General features: G+C 48.5%; 2 protein-coding genes across 4 annotated transcripts; one reads left to right on the top strand and one right to left on the bottom strand.

The window, feature by feature from the left end:
- Positions 1 to 1,878: 1,878 nt before the first annotated feature.
- Positions 1,879 to 2,624, bottom strand: SMIM33 (small integral membrane protein 33). Its single transcript, XM_032593851.1, has one exon. It carries the CDS (start codon positions 2,622 to 2,624, stop codon positions 2,067 to 2,069), a length of 558 nt encoding a protein of 185 aa, XP_032449742.1. The 3' UTR covers positions 1,879 to 2,066.
- Positions 2,625 to 8,171: 5,547 nt separating this feature from the next.
- Positions 8,172 to 17,417, top strand: ECSCR (endothelial cell surface expressed chemotaxis and apoptosis regulator). Of its 3 annotated transcripts, XM_030319392.1 has the most exons (10): positions 8,172 to 8,285; positions 11,438 to 11,482; positions 11,789 to 11,839; positions 12,001 to 12,060; positions 13,026 to 13,160; positions 14,804 to 14,917; positions 15,316 to 15,414; positions 15,629 to 15,665; positions 16,816 to 16,912; positions 17,081 to 17,417. In XM_030319392.1, exons 1-10 carry the CDS (start codon positions 8,225 to 8,227, stop codon positions 17,087 to 17,089), a joined length of 708 nt encoding a protein of 235 aa, XP_030175252.1. In that variant the 5' UTR covers positions 8,172 to 8,224; the 3' UTR covers positions 17,090 to 17,417. The 3 variants fall into 3 exon arrangements, with proteins under 3 accessions (XP_030175252.1, XP_030175258.1, XP_030175268.1); XM_030319398.1 differs by lacking the exon at positions 11,438 to 11,482; XM_030319408.1 differs by lacking the exon at positions 12,001 to 12,060.
- Positions 17,418 to 22,577: the final 5,160 nt, after the last annotated feature.

The following is a 22,577-nucleotide window of genomic DNA, read 5'->3' as shown; positions in this document are numbered from 1 at the left end:
TGTGTGGAGATGGGATACACTCTGGGGGACCTTGGACAACACAGCCAAGCACCTGCTGTATCTTATGCCATCACTGTTAAAACTGAGCCATTGTAACAACGCTGTAGTGGCAAAATTGCCCCTCTCTGGGAAGACAGGCAGCCCATTTCTACCAGTTCCATCTGTTCTACCCAGGATTTGTTCCCTACCTCTCACCTCTGTTTGTTGTTGTTGTTGTTGTTGTTGTTGTTGTTAATTTTTTAAATTAATCTCTACACCCAATGTGGGGCTTGCACTCACAACCCTGAGATCAAGAATCAGATGCTTTACTGACTTAGCCAGCCTGGTGCCCCTCACTTCTGTTTTTATCACAAACACTCGATATGAATTTCTGTGTACATCGTCTCTGTGGAGAAAGACTCCATACATAGACACACATTTGCCAGAAGGAACCAACTGCCCCCAAGGATGACACAGCCAAGGGAGTAAAGGGGGATGCAATCTCCTCTTCCTCACAGCTGTCCTAGCCATTCTGTCCCCAAGATGTGAGGATCCTCCAGCATTACATCAGTCACTCCTGTACCTAGAAACCAGGGCAGAATCAAGGGCCTTTCCAAAATGACCTTCCCCCACCCATCCAGCCCCCAACTTGGTGCTTAGGCTGTGGAGTCTGACAGCTCAGGTTCAAACCTGCCTTCACTGGTTAGTACCTGTGTCCCCCTGGGTATCTTGATATCCCCAACTATACAATGTGGATAACAGTGGCTCTTCCTCCCAAGGTGAGGAGGGAACAATATAATATCCACAGGTCCACAGATGGGCCGGGTGCTCAGCACAGAGCTGGACTACAAGAAGGAGCAGCTATTAACATTATAGTTGCCTCTCACCAATCCCAAAGGAGGCAAGCCAGTCCTCTGTATACATTACAATCTCCACCTCTGTTCCTTTTCGTCTTCTGTTATTTCCTACCCTTCCTGACTGTGCTAGGGTTTCACCAAGGGCAGTGCCCAGTGTTGGTCTGTTGTCCTCAAGCGTTCTCCAGGGTAAAGTACCCAGAGGTCTCTCCATAAATGCCTGTCTGCGTGTTCTTGACAGCACACAAGTGAGATTCAAAGGTGTCAGGGCAAGGGTGCCTTTCCAGAGAGCCACCAGGAGGCTCAGCTCTGTCTTCCTGCATCTTAACAACTCCTATGCGCACCCCACCCCCTATAAATCCTCTCCTCACTCCTTCCTTCCTTTAAACAAACTCCACAAAGCTCCTCTTCCTTTCCTGTTTTCCCACTGACTGGAAGGTTCCGGATTTGGGAAATGTCCAGGGATAAGTTTTAGGCCTGTTCCAATAGGCCTATACACACAGAACAGGGGAGGTAATGGGAATCTCCCAAATCCCCCCATCCCACACTGGGAAGGCGAGACAGGGTCTTGCCCCAACACAGTGGAAGGCATTCAAAAGCATTTTGAGGAGCTAGAATTGGTGCTTGGGGCTTTGCAAGGGCCTCAGAAGTTGCTGACAAGGCCTAGACACCAAAAGCCAAAGGGATGTCTTTCAATCAGTGAAAGGCAGCAAATTTTCCTTCTCTTCCTGAGTCCCGGAAAAGGCAGACCCCTGGGTTCTTTGCCTTCCCTCTCCTTGGCTGGCCCTCACAGGACCTGGGGGCTTTGGGGACGGGACCTCCACAGGGAGACTCTGATATCCCTGCACAGAGGTGGAGTGGGTGGTGGAATCTTTCAAGCTGGACTCACATTAACAACAAAAGCAAAGGAGATTAGGGATGAGAGAAGAGAGTGAGGACTTGGTCAGGGATCTGATGGTCCTTGAAAAGGAGAGGGAGCTTTGTAAAGGTGGCCTTTGGCACTGGGAATGCTCACAGCAGCATGTTTCTGGGCAAAGCCCTCAAGTTTCTTTTATTTCTCCTGTCCACATCAGGGCTTTCTCTATAAATATTCTGCAGGGAGAGCAGCTCCAGCTGAGTCCACGTGTGCCCTTCCAAAGCTCTGATGCCCAAGACCCAATTTTCTTTTGCCCTAATTCTCTGTCCAGTTGCTTGTTCTGAGCCAGGTCAGTCCAGCTTTTCAAAGTCTTCCTCCTATAGATATGTGACTTCTTCAATGCTGAGTGTAGGCCCATCTGGCACAGGGTAGGAGCCAGGGACAGGAGGTTCCTGCTGGGCATCTTCATGACTGTCCCAGGGGTCCAACACTCGCCAGTGGATGAGGTAGATGCCACCCTCTGGCTTCGGGGCTGGTGGCTCTGTGGGGAGAGTGGCATGGCCCTGATGTAGTCTTGGCCCAAAGTGGACTGCCACCACAATACAGACTGCCAGCAGGACAAAGGCAGTGATGATGACAGTGAGCAGGGGCAGCCCATCTCCTCGAGGTGGTTCCCAAGCCCCACTCAGCATATCCGGGAGCTGCCTCTGGGGCTCCTGCCCCGCTGACCCGTTCACAGCTGGAGAAGACCAGGGATGGCGGCCAGCCTGGTAGGGGAGTGGCAGAGGGAGAGGGTGACATGGGCATGTACACACAGAAAAAGAGCAAGTTAGAGAAAGATAGACACCTGGAGGGAACTGAGAGAGACAGACAGAGAGCCTTAGGCAGACAAAGAGGAACAGAGACAAAAAAAGAGAGAGACAGAGTAAAGACATGCAGACAAAGAGAAACATACAGATAAACACACAGGTAGCAAGAGAGAGAATTAAAGAAAAAGACGGGTGGTGGGGGCAGGATACAGAGAGAAAGAGAAAAACACAAAGAGAAGAAGAGAAAGAAAAAGAGAGAGATAAATAAAAGGATAGGAGTGAAATAGATACAGAGAGATAGATACAGAGAAAAAAGAAACAGAGATAGGGAGACAAAGTTGTTCAGAAAGGGATGGAGAGGGTCTTCATTACAGTCTGGCATATAGAGTTCAGCCCACCAAGTCCGTCGCCTCCCAATGCTCTCTCTTCCCAGGCCTCCAGTAAAATTCCTAAATAGATAATATGTCCTAGGTCAGGAATCTGAGCACACTAGGGGCTGCTATCCCACATCCTGGCCAGTGGGCAGTGAGCAGCTCTTTCTTCAAGCCCTGGGAAAAGGGAGTCAATATGTCAAGCATCTCAGGTTCCCATCACCCTCAACTCACACAGAAGGCAGAGGGGTGGTACCCTGGGGGAGGGTGAAAGGAAAATGAGTCAGGAACCCCCAAAGCTTGGGATGAAGCAAAGGGGATACCTCAGCCCATAATGTATGATCCTGTTGGGGGTCTCAGGATCTGGACCTACAGGGGAGGGGGTGCCCCGTGTGGATTCCTGACTCTGTCCAGGATGGATTGAGGAGAATCCATGCCAGCCTCTACCTCTTCCAGGATCCCAGCCAGAAGTTGGGGGTCATGTCTGTCTGTCTCCACTCTGCTAACTGTTGAGTAGGGGTGGGATGGATTGCCATGAAGGTAGCAAACCTCCAAACTATAAACACCAGAGCTGGCTGATTAGGTCACCATAGGCTCAAGAAACCTTTTCTCGGGGCGCCTGGGTGGCGCAGTCGGTTAAGCGTCCGACTTCAGCCAGGTCACGATCTCGCGGTCCGGGAGTTCGAGCCCTGCGTCAGGCTCTGGGCTGATGGCTCGGAGCCTGGAGCCTGTTTCAGATTCTGTGTCTCCCTCTCTCTCTGCCCCTCCCCCGTTCATGCTCTGTCTCTCTCTGTCCCAAAAATAAATAAAAACGTTGAAAAAAAAATTAAAAAAAAAAAAAAAAAAAAGAAACCTTTTCTCCCTAGCCTCCTATTCCCCAGCTGGACCATCAGGGGCAGACCCTCTGGAGTGGAGCCTCTCCCCTAAACCTGAGTCATCAGCCTGGCCCTCCCCAAGGAAGGGCAATTTCCGTCCAGGGAAGGCTATCCAGAACACTCTCCTTTTAGCTTCTCAGTCACACTGTTTACCCCGTCCCACCCAAACACTGTCGCTTTGCATGTAGAAAGCTCAATACCCACCCCCCAGTTAAAAGTCTAAGGCTCTCTGGGCTCCCTGAGGTTCTGGAGCTCTCAGGGCAGGGGTGGAGAAAAAAAGAGAAGCTCAGGTTGATGAAAGGCTTGGGGCCCCTGCAGGGAGTCAGACAGCCTAGAAGGAGGGGGGTGAGCCAAGAGTCTACCTGGTGCATTGTCCGCCTGGTGCAAGGCTCCCTGGGGACTGGCAGCCAGCAGGGCAAGGAAGAACCTGCCACCCCAGCTTGGTTGGCCCCTACCCGGAGCTGCCACGTCTATGGGGTTTACCAGGCACACACCCTCTGCACACACACCCTCAACGTCTCTCCCGCGCTTTCACTTTCGTGAATATTAGGACTCCCCTGTCCCAACCCTGAACTGTGATAGGATCTTGATCTTGGCACTTCCCTCCATGCTCCCTGCCAGCTTCAGGAGCCTGGGTCTGCCTGCCTACTCCTCCTCCACTAGATCCCAGACACCTTGCCAGCACTCCCACTACGCCCCACCCTCCACCATGACATGCCGACTCCCCACCCCAACTGATTTCCTGAAGTCACTGTTTCTTTGATTTAAAAAAAAAAAAAACTGTATATCAAACACACTGGAAATTGTAGACTATAATGTACTCAATCTCTTTGTTCCAACCACCAGCTCTGTCCAGCTCAAGAGTCTGTCACATTTATTTCAAAAAAGTTGTTTTAAATTTTTTTTAAGTTTTTTTAACGTTTATTTTTGAGACAGAGAGAGACAGAGCATGAACGGGGGAGGGTCAGAGAGAGAGGCAGACACAGAATCTGAAACAGGTTCCAGGCTCTGAGCGGTCAGCACAGAGCCCAACGTGGGGCTCGAACTCACGGACTGCGAGATCATGACCTGAGCCAAAGTCGGACGCTTAACCAACTGAGCCACCCAGGCACCCCTTAAATTTTTTTATTAAAGAAATTTTGTTTTAACGTTTATTTATTCTGGAGAGAGAGAGAGAGATAGAGTGCAAGTGGGGGAGGGGTGGAGAGAGAGACAGAATCCAAAGCAGACTCGAGGTTCTGAGCTGTCAGAGCAGAGCCCAACAAGGGGATCAAACCCACGAGCTGTGAGATCATGACCTGAGCTGAAGTTGGATGCTTAACCGACTGGACCACCCAGGTGCCCCTCAAAGTTTTTTAAAAACTAAAATATTACAAATAACATAGAAGCCCTACTCCTTGACTACACCCCTCCTTCTTACCCCATGGATAACCATCTTGTTGAATGTGATGTTTATCATTCCCATGCAAGGCTGTTTTTTTTTTTTCTCTTTGGATTTTTTCTTCTTTGGTTTTTACAAATATGAATTCTATATGCCTCTTTGCATTTGCCTGAAATGTAATTTCATTTAAGAATGTGTGTGCTTCAATGTGTTCAAGTCACAAAAAGTGCCCACCAGGGAAAGGAGAGGTTAGCCATCAGCAGGATCAGGAACCGGGCTTTTGGACTCAGGGACTTGGAGCCCCAGTGGTGGTGTCTGTGAGAGCATTGGGACATGTGTCTTGAGGAGGCAGGAAGCAAAGAGCAGTGGTTGAAGCCCTGGACTTTGGCAAAATCCACATTCCCTCTGGCTGAGGTCTTGGATGGCATTGGGAAGTGTCAGTCTCCTAGTTGGATTCAAGGCCAGCCAGCCACTTGTCTCACTCAGTTGGCAGGTAAGGTCCACAGCCCAGTGACCTGGGCTTAAGTGAGCTCGGAGATCTGAGTGGGATCCCTGAATGTCAGAGTGTGGAACAGCTTGGCTGAGAGACAGGGAATCAAGAGGCTACATCTTGCCTCTTGAGATCAAGCCATCAGGTGAGGAGAGTTCCCAGGGGTGATCTGGTCTCCAGACTGGAAGGGAGGGTGGTGCATGCACAAGGGAAAGAATGAGGGATGACTGGTTTTGGCTCAGGTCACAATCTTGCAGGTCATGAGTTCAAGCCCCACTGACGGTGCAGAGCCTGTTTGGCATTCTCTCTCTCTCCCTCTCTCTCTGCCCACCTCCCTGCTCCTGCTCTCTCTCTCTCTCAAAATTAATAAATAAACTTTAAAAATTATTTTTTAAAAATTTTATTTTTAAGTAATCTCTACATCGAACATGGGGCTTCAACTTATAACCCCGAGATCGAGAGTTCACATGCTCTACCAACTGAGCCAGTCAGTTGGACACTCAACTGACTGAGCCACCAAGGCGCCTCTATTTATTATTTTTTAAGTAAGCTCCAGGCCCAACATGGGGCTTGAACTTATGACCCTGACATCAAGAATCACATGCTCTACTGACTGAACCAAACAGTCTCCCCGAAATAAAATATTTAGGGGTACCTAGGTGCCTCAGTCAGGTGGGCATCCAACTTTGGCTCAGGTCACGATCTCATGGTGGTGGGTTCAAGACCGGCATCGGGCTCTGTGCTGACAGCTCAGAGCCTGGAGCCCGTGTCTCCCTCTCTCTCTGACCCTCCCCTGCTTGCACTCTCTTTCTCTCTCTCAAAAAATAAATAAACATTAAAAAAATAAAAAATAAAATAAAATAAAATATTTATTAAAAAATTGAGGCGCCTGTGCTGCCAACTCAGAGCCTGGAGCCTGTCTCTGTGACTTGCTGTTTCTCTGCCCTTTCCCCACTCATGTGCGCATGCACACGCACACACAAACACATGCACACTCTCTCTCAAAAATAAATAAACATTAAAAAAATTAAAACTAAGGGAGAAAAGGACACCAATCAATGCAATATATGATTGCATATATATGTGCATATTGTCACCACCGGGAATGCACAGAGTGGAAGGAAATCCACAATATGATAAAATTCTATTAAAGAAGTAGGATTGTGTGTAACATTTCTCTGCTCTTAAATCTTTTGAGTTTAGTTCAGTAAATATGTTCTGAGGACCTGCTATATCACAGGCATTGTACCAGGTCCTAGGGACACTGCTGGCCTGCATCTGCACAAGAGAGTGCCACGGGACAGATGCTAAAGACAGGGTGCTGCTGGGACACAGGGAACACCTGATTCCAGGAGAGGGGAAGTGAGGGGAGAGCTGAGGACGGGGGAGGCTTGAAATGTAGTCCTCTTGGGGCGCCTGGGTGGCTCACTTGGTTGTGTCTGACTTCAGCACAGGTCATGATTTTGTGGTTCGTGAGTTCAAGCTCCGTGTTGGGCTCTGAGCTGACAGCTCAGAGCCTGGAGCCGCCTTTGGATTGATTGTCTCCTTTTCTCTCTGCCACTCCCCCATTCTTGCTCGCGCGCGCTCTCTCTCTCTCTCTCTCTCTAAGATAAAAAAACATTGAAAAAATATTTTCTTTTTAAAAGAAATGTAGTCCCCTTGTTTTTCTATTAAGAGTAACAAATGGCGGGGGTTGGGGGGGGTGGTTGCCTGCCTGGCTCAGGCTCAGTTGGTTGAGCAGTTGAGCATCTGACTCTTGATTTCAGCTCAGGTCATGATCTCACGGTTTGTGAGGTTGAGCCTTGCGTTGGGCTCTGCACTGACAGTGCAGACTCTGCTTGGGGTTTTCTCTCTCTCTTTGCCTCTCCCCTGCTCTCTTTCTCAAAATAAATAAATAAACTTTAAAAAAAAAAAAGAATAACAATAGGAGCGCCTGCCTGGCTCAGTCGGTGAAGCATGTGACTCTTGATCGCAGGGTTGTATGTTCAAGCCCCACGTGGGTTGTAGAGATTATTTAAAATAATAATAATAATAATAATGTTTGTAAGGCCTCCCTGAAAGATGTTGGGAGCCCCATCTGCATTGGGAGCCCTGAGGAGGAAGGAGAGTGTGACATATTCAGAGTCTACAAAGCCTGGGCAGCTGGTGGGCCCAGCTTTAGGGCTCAGTCATGGGAGAGACCAGGAGGACCTGGTCTGAAACAGACTGGGGAGGGATTGGAGTTAGACTCCAGGAAAACATCCAAAAGCCTCTAGGTGATAAGTGGAGGGACCTGATGGACCCCTCAGAGGGAAAGAGAGGGGTCACAGAGCCACTTTGTCATCGCTGATCTTTGTATAAAGGCCCTAGAGGACACCATAGTGGCTCTAGCTCGGCCCACAGAGCCCCAGGCACAGTGCCTGCCGCTTCAGCCTTACATCCTCCGTCTGGGCTGCAGGCTAATCAGGGCCCCTGGAGCCAGTCCCAATCTGTTTCCTTCTATTCTTTGACAGGAAGCTGCTAGAGAGCCAGCCCCCACCCCCCACCCCGCCCCAGCACTCCCTCTCTCTTTTCCACTATGGACAGAGCCACCGTGGAGCGGCTGCCTGCCCGCCACAGACCCAGCTGACATGGGGACCATTGGAGCAACGCAGCTGTGCTGGGTGATCCTTGGCTTCCTCCTACTCCAAGGTAAGAGGCATTTGTCACTCCGCTTCAGCAGTTCCCCTCCAGCGGTTGGCAGTCCCGGGTGACTGTCCCTTCTTCACAATGTATACCTCACATGCTCTCCATTCAGGCCTGTGCCCAAGGGAAATTCCAGACGCTTCTCATGAAGGGAACGAAGGAGTTGAATTGGGGGGTGGGGGGAGGGGGTCATTACCAGGCAAAGGTAAAGTAGACATGTGGTTAAATCCTTTTGTGGGAAAATTTCCAGGGTGAACTGGGGCCCCCATAGAGGCTGGCCTCCTGAAATGTGGGAATTGACTGTCTTGATGTGAGACTGAGGCCGGAAAGCTCCTTCCAGAGTGTTCTAGCACAAAACTGTCTACACCTTGGGCTTTACAGGGGATCCTTTTTCTTCTTTCACATGAGGAGTAACAACCTGGGAATTCCAAATGTTGACTTTAAGCTCAAATCACAGCAAGAGGGATGCAGGATAGATACAAAAAACTATTTGCCAAAGAGGATGTATACAACATCCTCGGCCAGGGGGCTGGATGAGATGCCCTCCAGAGGAGATGAATGGAAATACCTCTGAGACCCGATTCTGCTAGCTGACGAATGGTAAAGCAGTTCATAAGGGGTGTTCTAGTTAAGGAGCAGTTGCTGGGAACCATGAGAAATCCAGGAGATTCTGACTCACAGGGCAGCAACTTCCCTTTGGTCATCCCTTCCCCACCCCCACCTCACTCTCCATGAGGCCTCTGTTGAAGACTTAGGAGTCTGCCCTCAGAGTAGCAGAAAAGAGTGCAAAGTGCTTGGATGGGGAGAGAGGATGGCCCTTTCTTGGTGGGGGGTGAGGGGGGACTGAGTTCTGGTACTCTGTCTCCTGGAAAGGTCAGACCTTTCCCTGGAAGCCCAGGGGCTGGGGGTAAAACTCTGATTGCCCCCCACCCCACCCTGGGGGTGGGCAGAGTCCCACGCTTGATCTGGAGCAGGGGCACCAGGCTTATTGTAGCAACTGCAGAAATGGCAGAGGAGGAGATTAAAAGGCAAGATTCATGAGGGGGCACTGTCCCAGGCAAATGGCAGGTGGCAGGGCTGAGAATGCCCTGTGTAAACTCTACATAAACCACACTTGCCTCCTGAGTTTCCTTATCTCTCATCCCAAGATCACAGCATACCTACTGCCTCCCTTGAAGAATCCTTTTGAGGATATACAGGCCCACAAGGTGACCTGACTTGGATCCACAGAGACTTGGAGGGTTGGAAAGAATGGGACAAAAATTTAAAAAGTCTAGCATTTGAGTTTTCTTGTCCTAACAACCACTTTTGAGGTATGAAATTCATTTGCACGTTAAAGAAGAGAAGACTGAGAACCTGGTCAGACAGTACGTGGTAGAGTCAGGACTTGAACTCAAACCTGTCAGACTCAAAAGCTGTGATTTTCAACTATTACATTATGCTGCTGAGGAAAATAGGGGAGGAGGATGGTGGAGGGGGAGGAAGAAGAGGCTAGAAGGTCGTGAAGCAGGTAGGGATTAGGGAGGGGATACGGGAAAATAAGAAATTTATGTGGCCGGGGTTATTCTGCCCAGTGGTCAGAGGCACCATGGCCTGTAGAAACAGATGTGCCTGAAGTTCCTCTTCACACAGAGGAATCTATTGGTGATGGAAAGTTCTGGTAGGGGGTCAGGGCCAGAAGACAGAGAACACAGGCTACTGGAACTTGGATCTTGTGACTTTGGAACTCCTTCCAAGATGCTAGTTTTGCTTCCAGATATGCGGGAAGGCACTGCACAGTGTCCACCCACTAAAAGCTAATGTTATAACTTTATAGGACTTAGATGGTACCTTAGATATGCTTGATCAGTAACTGATAGGTGTTTTTAAGATGTGACTTGAAAGGGTTCTTCCAGGGTCATTTTCAGCTGGGAAGAGTTCTCTCTAGCCTCGGACACCTACGAGTTTTAATACCCCTCTGACACCCCACCCAGTGAGCAGGTGGGGCTACCAGAGACTGGTGCCCTGGAAAAATACGGTCAGGGTTTGGGCAAGCTTGGGCTTGGAAACGATTAATTCCACACTGTCCGAGTGATAGCCCCATGGAGGGAGGCAGTGGCTAAGGAAAATAAACAGTTCAGCAAGCCGCCACAGGCTGTGCGGGCCCTGGCCCCCAGCTGCATCTGTTCACCCAGGCCCAGGCATGGAGCTTCCCTGTGGATGAGGGGCCTGGGAGCCTGAGGGCCAGGCCAGAGGCTACAGTCCCAGCAGGAGCAGAGGGACGGGAACCCAGCTGGGCGGCTCCACTTCCCCACGTTGTTTTCCTTTCACATTGTTCACAGGTTTCAAGAATGATTTCACTGTGGAAAATGAGCAAACACAACTTGACCTCTCAGGTCCCACACACAAAGGGGACGCACATATGGGCACACAAGCACACATACACATCTACACGGAGGCCCACAGACATACACATGTACATTAAAAAAAAAAAAAAAGCCAATGATGGCTTCCAACTGGGGCCTCCTGGTAACTAGCTTCTTCCTGGGCTTGGCCAACAATGGCCATTTCTGAAGTAGCCTCTGCCTGTGAGGGTAAAATTGGCTGCTTGTTCAGAGCTTCCCTGGCTCCTATCTATACCTCAGAACTTACTTGCTGTGTGGACCCCTACCTCCAGCTGGAGATACCTACCCCAGTCCCTAGCCTCATTTTATTCACCCCATCTTTCCATCCCCTTCCCTTGGGGCAGGACCAGGATGACAGTATGCATGGGGAAAATGTTTGGCTAAGTGGTAGCGTAGCAGGAACATCAGCCTACAGACCTGGAGTCCGAGGTCCTTTTCTAGATGTAGCAGGCCACTGGCCCTCTGTCCTTGGACAAATCACTAGTTTGAAATAACCTTCACCTGACCTCATGTCAGGTTGGTATAAAACCCACACGGGATTAAAGAGATGGAAAGGACTCTGGGACACTGAACCACAAGGTGGTGGTGATGGTGCTATTGAGTCGTGGTTAGAGGAAACCAGCACTGTGAGCCAGAGCCACATTCTTCAGCCCTCTGCCAAGTGTGTCTGCCTTCCAGCATGGGAGGCTTGGAAAGCCTGGGTTCTTCTGTGGGCTCTGCACTAGGCAAGAGACTCACCAAGCTAGTCAAAGTGTTTTTTGCTTTCTCTTGCAGGCCACCATTCCCAACCCATGACAATACAGACATCTAGCCTTCAGGGTAAGACCAAACACACAGGGCCTGCTCTGGCATTTAGGCCTGGCAGCTTAGGAAGGGCGAGAGGAGCACAGATCTCAGGTGATTAGAGCTGGGGCCAGGGCTCTCGGGACATCCAAGGCTGAGTTCATCTCTGGATGTATTTGAGCATGGCCTAGTCACATGTGCCTCGAAAGAGGAGGGAAATGAATGGATGGGGGTCAGGGGTGCGGCAAGGAGAAAGACTAGAAAACTCCAGTTACAGGGAAGAAGAGAGGGAGACAGAGCAATAGGAGGCAGCGACCCTCAGCCTCAGATGATTTATTTCAGGAGCCTTCAGCAGTCAAAGTCTGACCACAGAGCCACTTTCTTCCAACACAGGTGAGTAAGTGTGGCTGCCGAGGGGCCAGTCCTTCCCCCCTGCCTAACCCCCTGCCCAGCCCTTCAGACCTGCTTGGAACTCAAGGGTTCTTAAATAGGTGAGGGAGTGTGGTGTCACCAAACCTGCCCCCCTCCACCTCCCACTGCCTCTGTCCTTTCAGGAGACAGCCCTTCCTCAGAGCCCAGCAGCCCAAGCCCTCTGGCCAGCACTGAGACCTCAGGTACTCTGCCACTCAGATCCAGATGCCCTCCAGGGAGGGCCCAGTGAGGGATCAGACTAGTAGAGGAGCAGACAAGTAAACAGGATCTCATGTTGACAACCACAAAGCAGGGTAGGAAGGGCTGTGATGAGCAGAAGGAGAAGGTGCTGCAAGAAGGGCACCTGAATGGCTCAGTCGGTTAAGAGTCCGACTTCAGGGGCGCCTGGGTGGCGCAGTCGGTTAAGCGTCCGACTTCAGCCAGGTCACGATCTCGCGGTCCGTGAGTTCGAGCCCCGCGTCGGGCTCTGGGCTGATGGCTCAGAGCCTGGAGCCTGTTTCCGATTGTGTGTCTCCCTCTCTCTCTGCCCCTCCCCCGTTCATGCTCTGTCTCTCTCTGTCCCAAAAATAAATAAACATTGAAAAAAAAAAATTTAAAAAAAAAGAGTCCGACTTCAGCTCAGGTCATAGTCTCACAGTTCATGAGTTCCAGCCCTTCATCAGGCTCTGTGCTGACAGCTCAGAGCCCAGAGCCTGCTTCAGATTCTGTGTCTCCCTCTCTCTCTGCCCCTCCCCCACTCACACTCTGTCTCTCTCTCTCTCCTTCAAAAATAAATAAAACATTAAAAAAAAAAAAAAGTTGCTGCAAGAGCCCGGACAAATATCAACCTTGGAAGCCTTTCCTTGGGAGCCAGGTTGGGAGCCTTTCCCAACCTTTCCTTGGGAGCCAGGAAAGACATGCTATAGTGTCCTCAGAAGCTGAGGCCCAAGAGGGAGTTAACCAGAGGAAGATTGTGAGGTAGACAGTGCTAAGGTATATTCCAGGCAGTGGGAACTGTACAGGTAAAGGCCAAGGTAGAAGAGAGGATGGCTCCTTCTGGAATTGAAAGCAGTAAAGAAAATGAGAATTTTAGACTAAAGAGGGCCCTCTGTGTACACGCTGGCCAAGGCCCTGAGCAGGTCCACAAATGCTTCCTTATCTACGGCAGCTCTGGAGAAGGCCTCACAGGTCCTCGATGCAGCCAGTAAACCCAGGACACAGAGCACGAGCACCGTGGATGGTCACTCCCAGTCCCTGTTGGGCCTGACTCAGTCTCAGCCACAGAAGTACACATCAAGACTTGGTGAGTACTTGGGGCCGGGGGTGAAAAGCACTGGGTCATGACTGGTTGGGGTCCTTCTCCCCCTCTTCAGGAGGCCCAGGTTCTGCCCCTCGAGGAGGCGTCTCTGGGCCAGGATCCACATCAGTGGCAGCCTGGTTTGGGAATGAGAGAGGTTTGGTGGGAAGTAGAGACAGAGCCTTGGACCTGATCACAATGAAGATAAAAGGAGCCAGGACTCAGGACTGATAAAGCCATGGAGGGGAAAGAGATGGGTAGAACTCAAAATGATGGAAAGGGAGGCAGAAGAGATTGGACAAGGGCTACATGCTTCTGGGTTCACACCGCAGTGTGGAGGAAGAGCTGGGAGAGAGTGGACGCCTCCGTCCTGGCCCTGCTGTGTCATGGCACGGACCCAGGTGTCCCAAGCAGTAGCAGTATGTCCTGTCCACGCTCTCAGTGAAGAGAATTCTGACTCTTTCTGTCATCCTAACCCTGGGCTCTGGGATTATTTTACACTCACAAACTTATTTGGCAGTGAGGGTGTGGATAAGGAAATGGAATAGCTATCAGACCTGCAGTACAATGAGTGGAAGACGGGGGGCACCTGGCTGGCTCCACTGGTGGAGCTTCAGACTCTTGATGTCAGGGTTATGAGTTTAAACCCCACATTGGGTACAGAGATTATTTAAAAATAAAATCTTTTAGAGGTGCCTGGGTGGCTCAGTCAGTTGGGAGTCCGACTTCAGCTCAGGTCATGATCTCATGGTTTGTGAGTTTGAGCCCTGCATTGGGCTAACTGCTGTTAGCACAGAGCCGCCTTTGGATCCTCTGTCCACCTCTCTCTCTCTGCCCCTCCCCCACTCATGTGCATGCACGCTCTCTCTCTCTCTCTCTCAAAAATAAATAAAACATTGGGGCGCCTGGGTGGCGCAGTCGGTTAAACGTCCGACTTCAGCCAGGTCACGATCTCGCGGTCCGTGAGTTCGAGCCCCGCGTCAGGCTCTGGGCTGATGGCTCGGAGCCTGGAGCCTGTTTCCGATTCTGTGTCTCCCTCTCTCTCTGCCCCTCCCCCGTTCATGCTGTGTCTCTCTCTGTCCCAAAAATAAAAATAAAAAAAAACGTTGAAAAAAAAAATAAATAAATAAAACATTAAAAATAAAAATAAAATAAAATCTTTAAAAAAAAGGAGCTGACAAGGGGGAAGATATGGGTGATCATACTACCTTTGAAGAGGGCCAGAAACTTGTGCCCTTTGCCGGGTTTGTTACATTAGTGCGTAGGGATAAATATCTAGTGTGCTTTTTCCTCCCACTTCAACCCTTGGCAAAACACAGATGGCTCTACCTTGCCCATTTTGGCTTCCTGTCTCTGGAACATAAATGGGCCCTGAGGGGATGGTGGGAAAAGAATAACAGGGGAAGCCTAGAGTCCCCTGGAACTAGTAACATGAGCAACCAGCAGTGCAATTCACCCGAACCCACATCACCCAGTTCTGACCTCCATCCTCCTGAGAACTAGTCTGAGTAGCAAGGAGAAAGTCTTTTTGGGAGGGCATGACCTGTTTCTGCAATTCTTTACCTGGGGAAGTGGGAGGGGAGCTAACTCTCTCTCTGGTAGGCTATGCCAGTCCCTTCACTGATACACCCATCCCCACTCCATTTTAGACACTTCTCAAGATGTTATTCCCACATCAACCACCATGAGCCTGAGGACAAGAGATGACTCGACCATCTTACCCACCCCCACATCAGAGACGGTGCTCACTGTGGCCGCATTTGGTAAGAGGGAGGAGAAGGTGCAGAGAGTGGCAGTCCCTGTACTGACTTGGACTCTGGATCTAGAAACATAAATTTAAATCTCACCTATTTGTTCTAGGAGGGTTTGGCTGATGAAGAAGGCCCTGGTGGGAAAGAGCCTCCCCTGGCCCTCCCTCCAGGCAGCTCTTTGGGGCTCTGTTGAGTTCCATGTTCTTATGGGAGACTGAGGCCAGGCTGTGGGGCTCACTCTGGCCAGGATCAGCTGGCTGAGAGCTCATTTGTTAGGCAGAGAAGGGGAATTCACTTTTCTCTCAGAGCCTACCTACACAGCACTTAGCCGGGACCGGGATTTGTACTCCTATCACCCCCTTCTGACCCCTCCTCTGACTCTCCTTTACCCTGTCCTTTTCCCTGTTCAGGTGTTATCAGCTTCATTGTCATCCTGGTGGTTGTGGTGATCATCCTAGTGAGTGTGGTCAGTCTAAGGTTTAAGTGTCGGAAGAACAAGGAGTCTGAAGGTACATGCCCTGCCACTCAGGGCCCCACTTTCCCCTCAGCTGAGGGACCCAGAGCTACATTTTGGGATGGACACTGAGCCTGTAGTAGAGGAAAAGAATGGCACATAGGCATCGCTAATGAAATGGGAGGGTAATCCACTTGGGTGGGCTTTGAAGGATAGGCTGGTCTTCTGGGTCATGTGACTCCCAATCTGTGCCTTTGGATTTTTTACAGATCCCCAGAAACCTGGGAGTTCAGGGTTATCTGAAAGGTAAGACTGTCAGAGGTGGAAGGGAGGAATCATTCATTTGACCTCTCAGTCCCCCATTCTGAGAGAGAACTGATACTTCCTGACTTCTTCTTACACACACGCATAAGCACGCATGGAATCTTGACAGCTTGCACTGAGGCCAGGGCTAGGGGCGGGCAGGACAGGGGCAACCCTAAAATAAAACAATCAGGTGACAGGAAATGAACTGGAACTCTTCAGCCCCAGGGCTCTGTCTCTATAACCCCCTCAGGAAAAGTATAGGAATTCAGATTCTAATAAACCTATTCAAATAAGAAAGCACTTAGGGGGTGCCTGAGTGGCTCAGTCGGTCAAGCATGCAACTTCGGCTCACATCATAATCTCACGATTCATGGATTTGGGCCCTGAGTTGGGCTCTCTGCTGACAGCTCAGAGCCTGGAGCCTACTTTAGATTATGTGTCTTCCTCCCTCTCTCTCTCTCTCTCTTTCTGCCCCTCCCCTGCTTGTGCTTTCTCTCTCTCTCTCAAAAGTAAATAAACATTTAAAAATAAATAAATAAACTAGAAAACACTTTATTTAAGGAGCCACTTACTGAACACCTTATATGGGCCAGGCACTCTGGTAGATATTTTATGATATTATCTCAAATCCTTACAGCGATTCTTCAAAGAGGATATACTGTGTTTTGTATGTTTAAAAACGTTGAGACTTGAAGAATTTGTAACTTGGTCAAGATCATACAAGTTGCAAGTAGTAAAACTAAGATTTTGCTTAAGTTTATTTATTTATTTTGAGAGAGAGAAAGAAAGAGAGAAAGAGAGAGCAGAGCAGGGGAGGGGCAGAGAGAGAGGGAGACAATCCCAGGCAGGCTCCGTGCTGTCAGCAAGGAGCCCGATGTGGGGCTTGAACTCACAAACTGTGAGATCATGACATGAGCTGAAATCAAAAGCCAGATGCTTAACTGACTGAGCCACACAGGCACCCCCAAAACTAAGATTTATATACAGGTGTTTTGGGCTTCAAAGCACACTCCCATTTCATTATGTTCCACCACCAAAATAGAGGTTTATAGAAACAATGTTCAAAGTTCCAATGCTTGACCCCACAGTTCTTTGACCACATTGCCCTCCTGCTCCTCCACTTACAACCCATGTTCTTTCTTACCCCTAGCTGCTCTACAGCCAATGGGGAGAAAGACAGCATCACCCTGATCTCCATGAAGAATATCAACATGAATAACAGCAAAGGATGCCCCACAGCAGAGAAGGTACATTTTTCCTGGTTCCTTCCTCCCTTCTCCTCCTTCTCTTACCCTCAGGCTCTAGTTCCTTAGCCAGAAAGGAGATACTTTCAAAGACCCAGGCTCCTCTCTCTTCTTCCCTAGGCTGCCACTCCCGACAAGGTCCCCCTTTTTCATACTCTATTTATTTTGCAGGTTCTATAGAAGCAACGTTGGGTCCTCATGGGTCCAAAGATGACGCAGCTGCCCTGTGACCGTAAAGAGGAAGGCGATGGGATTGGTAGAGGCAATGAATCACACATAAATTATTTTATTATTTCACACTTCAAGATCTAAAGGATACTAGTATTCCTCCAGATCTAGGAGCAAGCTACCAATAGGAGAGACTCCCATATGGTCAGCCATTCTAGAAACATAGCCTGCTCCTCCCACCTGCTCGCAGTCACAGGGAGGAGGAGTCTGTATAGCAAGAGCAAGGAAAATGATGAAGAGGAGTGGTCCTTTCTACTTTGCATTAAAGTTATTTTCTGGCCTGCAGTCTAATTTCTTTGAAGGTCTATGCTCTCATGTGTGTTTGTTAACAGGGTTCTAGCAGCTTTGGGGCCTCTTTTCCTAGGCAAGGCATGTATCCAAGTTTCTGCCCCTGTAAGGAGCTCTTTGAGAAACCTGGGCGGTGGACAGAACATTTTCTAAGGTCCACCTCCATTTATCTGGATTATTATTATTACTATTATTTTTATTTTTATTTTTATTTTAAGTAGACCCCACACTCAACGTGGGGCTCAAACTCATGACCCTGAGATTAAGAGTCATGTACTCTATCCACTGAGCCAACCAGCTGTCCCCTACAGTTCACCTGGATTATTAAGTAGGAATGAGGTGACTAATCACTTCAATACAGGGGAGAGAAAGGGAGCTGTAAGCAGTGACCAATCATTACCAGGAAAGAAGTTTTGAACCTGGAGGGCGAGAACATGAGAGGCACAGTGCATTCTGACTAGGAAACTCCAGTAGTGAGAGCTGAATAATATGAGGGCAAATGTCCTCTGCCTGCCCCAGGGTAGACATGCCTTACATCGGTCCTAAGCTGTGGGAATAACATGGGTGAGGTTTGCAACTAGGATAGGTCTGTGACTTCATAAGCCAAAATGCACCCACTTTACCCTATTATCTTTGTGTCCTAGAAATAAAATTAAGGGTAACAAACATTGTAAAGTCTTTTATTTTTTTTTTTAAATTTTTTTTCAACGTTTTTTATTTATTTTTGGGACAGAGAGAGACAGAGCATGAACGGGGGAGGGGCAGAGAGAGAGGGAGACACAGAATCGGAAACAGGCTCCAGGCTCTGAACCATCAGCCCGGAGCCTGACGCGGGGCTCGAACTCACGGACCGCGAGATCATGACCTGGCTGAAGTCGGACGCTTAACCGACTGCGCCACCCAGGCGGCCCTGTAAAGTCTTTTAAAGGGAAGGAGGAAGAGGAAGCAGTTACCTATTTCCTTAGTAACCTCTACCATGTCCTGGTTCGGAAATGTATCTTGGTTAGGGAAATTCAATGGAAGACTCATTTGTATATGTCTGAACAGAGTGGTTAACTTTCTTTTCAAGCTTATTTATTTATTTTGAGAGAAAGAGAGAGAGAGCATGTGCATGCACAGGGGAGGCAAAGAGAAAGTGGGAGAAAGAGAAGCCCAAGCAGGTTCTGCTCAGCACAGAGCCCAGTGTGGGGCTCGATTGTGAGATCACAACCTGAGCAGTTATCAAGAGCTGGACACTTACCCGCTTACCTGACTGAGTCACCCAGGTGCATCTGAGTGGTTAATTTTCTAAATATCTGCTAGCTGGCAATTCACAAAACAAAGAGAAGCAACAATATGCTATTTTCTTCTGGATTTAGACTCTGCAAACTGATATGAGAGAGAAAGCCTAGAAGAAAACGTTTCACTCTGTTTCATTGCAACGATTCAAGTGGACTGAAAAATCTATTGGACTCTAAAATCTTCTAGGACAAGGCTTGAAATCTACTCACATCTATAGTTCCTGTTTGGCACACCGGGCCCAACACATTGGAGGGCATAAAAACTGGCTCTTGAGTGCAGGAAATCCAGGCTGGGCTGTGCAAACACACTTGCAACTTGACTTGGCACAATCACTCCCCATTTCCCAGCCTGTTTTCTTACTTTTAAAACAAGGTGGCTGGACTATTTGGCCTTCACTATCTTTTCTGCTCCTCATATTACACAGTCTAGATGTAAGAAAAAATGAACACAATCTTTTGAGTAGAGATCATTCTGGGTGAAAACCAGAGACAAGTCTTAGGGGAGTCTGATCAAGTCTTCTACATTCTCCGAACTTAGATTTCCCTGTGTATTAAGGGAAGAACGATCCCTACCTGGCCCTTGGTAGCTACTTGGTAGGTAAATTGGAAGAGTAAATGTGGAGATACTTGGGAAGTAAAAATACTCGGCAACTGCAGCAGACAATGTGGAGTAACACCATCCTGGTCCCATTTCAAGATCAGGGCACTTTTTTTCCAGCTGTTAAGACTGTTGGCTGCCAGGGGCTCATAGCTGGTTGATGACTGGTTGGTGGGGGTGGCAGGAGGATGTGAACCTCTTCCCTCAATTTTCTCCTTTGCCCAACCCTGCTTCCCTCACTCCTCACAGCTCTTCTTCCCAAGAGCAATCACCAGTAAACCTTCAGCATTCAAATCTCAGAGTCTTAAAGTCTATTTCCAACCTATAACAGCAATACTACAGCATTAAAAATATAGCTCAGATATATTTATTCAAGCCACACTGCAAAAAGCACATGACTCCCTAGTCGGATCCGGTACAAAAAAACTCCATCATTGAGACAGAACGCTCCTGATGACATAACAATGTCTAGAAGTATTGGATTCTGTTGGAACAGTTATTGTTATTCTGGCTGCCATGGACACTTAATTCAGCTGCTTATCATACTGGACTAATTAGGTCAAGAACATGAGTTTCACTCTAGGTAACTCAGTTGATGTCTCCATTCTAAGGCCACAAACTTCCCCCTGACTCTGGACAATGTCCTGCAAATATGAGCTGTTAGTCATAAGGTATTTATATCTGGGGGAGAGGAGGTGAACTGGTATTAATATGAGATTGCATGGCTTTTACCCTGAAACCGACATTGCTGTAATACATTAGCCATGTTGATTTTCCTGTTGCTAAATAGCTATCTTTTGAGAAGGTGTCAAGGATGAATTCACTTAATGCTGAATCCTGTTCTCTAGCAAACTATATTAGAGGGAGTTCTGCTGGAGGATCCTACTATTTATGCAAATACAAGACCCCACCTCTGACAGGAAATCTGAGCGCAGCCTCCTGCAGCCCCTGCAGCTTCCCTGAGACAGTATCTCTTCCTTGATGTCTAGACAACAGGATGGTGGCCATTTACAAGATAGCTTCCTCCCTATTCTAACATAGGATTAGACGGGCTCAAAGCAGAAACAGGTGGTGGGATGGGTGTCTTTCTTTTGCTTCTTCCCCCATCTTGTGGGAGGGCAACTGACAAATCAACTCAGGCACACAGGCCCAGTTGGACAGAGGGATCATTTACTCAGTATCTTTCTTCCAGGGCTAGATGGGGCAGCATCTCAATCATATAGGGCACAAGGCAAACCTCAGTATCACCACCAAAAACTCACTACAGTTCAACAAATATTTCTAAAAGTAAGTAGAGAAAATTGATAGATATCTGAGGCCAGCCCTAAGTAAAATAGTTTAGCAGATAAAGGATCATGGCAGGCCTCTTGGCCTACTTCATGCACACAATTCCCCCAAGCCAGGTTACTGCTACTCAATTCTACTTGAATCTGTTGGAAATCATTGTGTGGCTCTGCTCAGCAGTCTGCCTCTGGATTTGTGGGTGTCTGTTATCACTTCTTTGAATTTCTTTCTACACTTACATTGTCCTCCTTGAGAACTGCCTTAGAGATCCCAATTTCTCTTATTTCCTTCCCAGTTGCTTCCTCACTCTTCCTGCTGGTTACCTTCCCCAAGCACCACCATCCTGAACCTTCTGAGCCCATAGCTTCCTTTTTTACCAGAGACTGAATTTGATAATGGGAATTATTCTGTTGAGTGGTTTGTGTGCTTCAGCCAAAGTTGGCACAGAAGTGTTCTAAATGTTGAGGTTTGGAGTTCTAAGTCCTAGTGCTACAGTCATAGAAAGATTCATCCAGAAGTGTTAATTGAGGTGTAAATGAGATAATGGGTACATCTGCATGGCAATATCTGAGAAGGTTGCCATGCTGAGTCATTTTTTACTGATCTAGGACTAAGTCAGTTGTCTAGAAAAGGAGTGGGGAGTGAGGTTTTAGAGAATAATGAGAAAGGTTGTTGAGGTATCAAACACTTCCACAAAACTGCAGCTTTCCAAATCTTGTCCAGCATTCTTGATCCTGGACTCTACACCTAAGTAGGCCCATAATTCTCAATCCAATTACTCCCTACAGTGCTCTAGCACCCCCACTCCCAACCAGATACCTCTAACTTCATAGTACTCTGACATCTCTCAGTACCACCAGACCTTAGCCCTGTGCCCCCGGACTCAGAGGCATACCCTACCTTCCCCTGTCCATATTTTAGAGCAGTTTGTTTAATTTCCCAAAACCAAATAAATAACCTTTTTACATTCAACCACCTAATGTATATCCCTGATCAGGTCCCTTGTCTGCAGAACACAAGTGGCTTCTTTAGGACCCACCCTTCTGTGAGCACACTGATCTCATCCACCCCAGGGCCACAGCTGACTGCACGGAATGCAGAGAACTCCATAGGACTGGAGGCTTTTACCTTTTCAGTTTGTGTCTCAGGCTGTTCATCTCCCTGTCCCACCCCAACCTCCTAAAGAGCTGCTGCTTGAAATCATAGTTGGCACACTGTTTTGGTCTTCCTGGTAAGATCTCAATGAATTCTAAGTAATTTTTTGTTTGTGGATGTATATGATCACATTTCACTTTTGAAACCTGATCTTTAGCCATACCAACTCAGCTGCAGGCATTGAGTCTGTAATAACACTGAGAACTGCTTTTATTCTTTGCTGGTCCCCATGCAGACCTGAGTGGGAAAAGGCAGGAATATTTCACTTGTCTTTTACTAATTTCCAAGGTCTTCTGAAAAGAAAGGAATGGCCAAGGAAATGACTGGGGTGGAACAGAGGAGAAAAGTCTCAGGGGTGCCCTGGAGTAGGATGGGATGGATGAAGGATAAGGAAGAGCAAAGATAGGGGATTTAACGCCGGCTCCAGTGCCTGCCCTTTTCTTCTTTCTCTGTCCCTGCCCCTAGAGGGACCTAGAGGTCCCTCTAATGATGCTGTGCTAGAGCAGATGGACGAAAAGGGGTGTATCCAGACTGCTCTCTAACTACGTAAATCGACCTCACTTTCCTATTTTCTTGGCTCTTAAATTATCAGGATTGGATTCGCATCCCCAAAACTTGTCTCTCAATCTCCAGGACCTAACACACTTTGCAGAGAACAGGCATTAGCGTATACTTTTAAAAGACATCCCTGAGATGAATAGTCATACTATCAACCCCTAGACTAGTTTGCAGCATCTTTCCCAGGCAGGATCTCATCGCGCCTCCTTCAATGTCCCCAGTGTTAGGCGAGGCCGAAGCCATTATCCCCACTCCACAGAAGCAAAGTGTGGTCCGA

Source organism: Lynx canadensis, chromosome A1 (assembly GCF_007474595.2).
Source record: "Lynx canadensis isolate LIC74 chromosome A1, mLynCan4.pri.v2, whole genome shotgun sequence".
Lineage (NCBI taxonomy): Eukaryota > Metazoa > Chordata > Mammalia > Carnivora > Felidae > Lynx > Lynx canadensis.
This window is presented reverse-complemented; position numbering and strand designations above follow the sequence as displayed.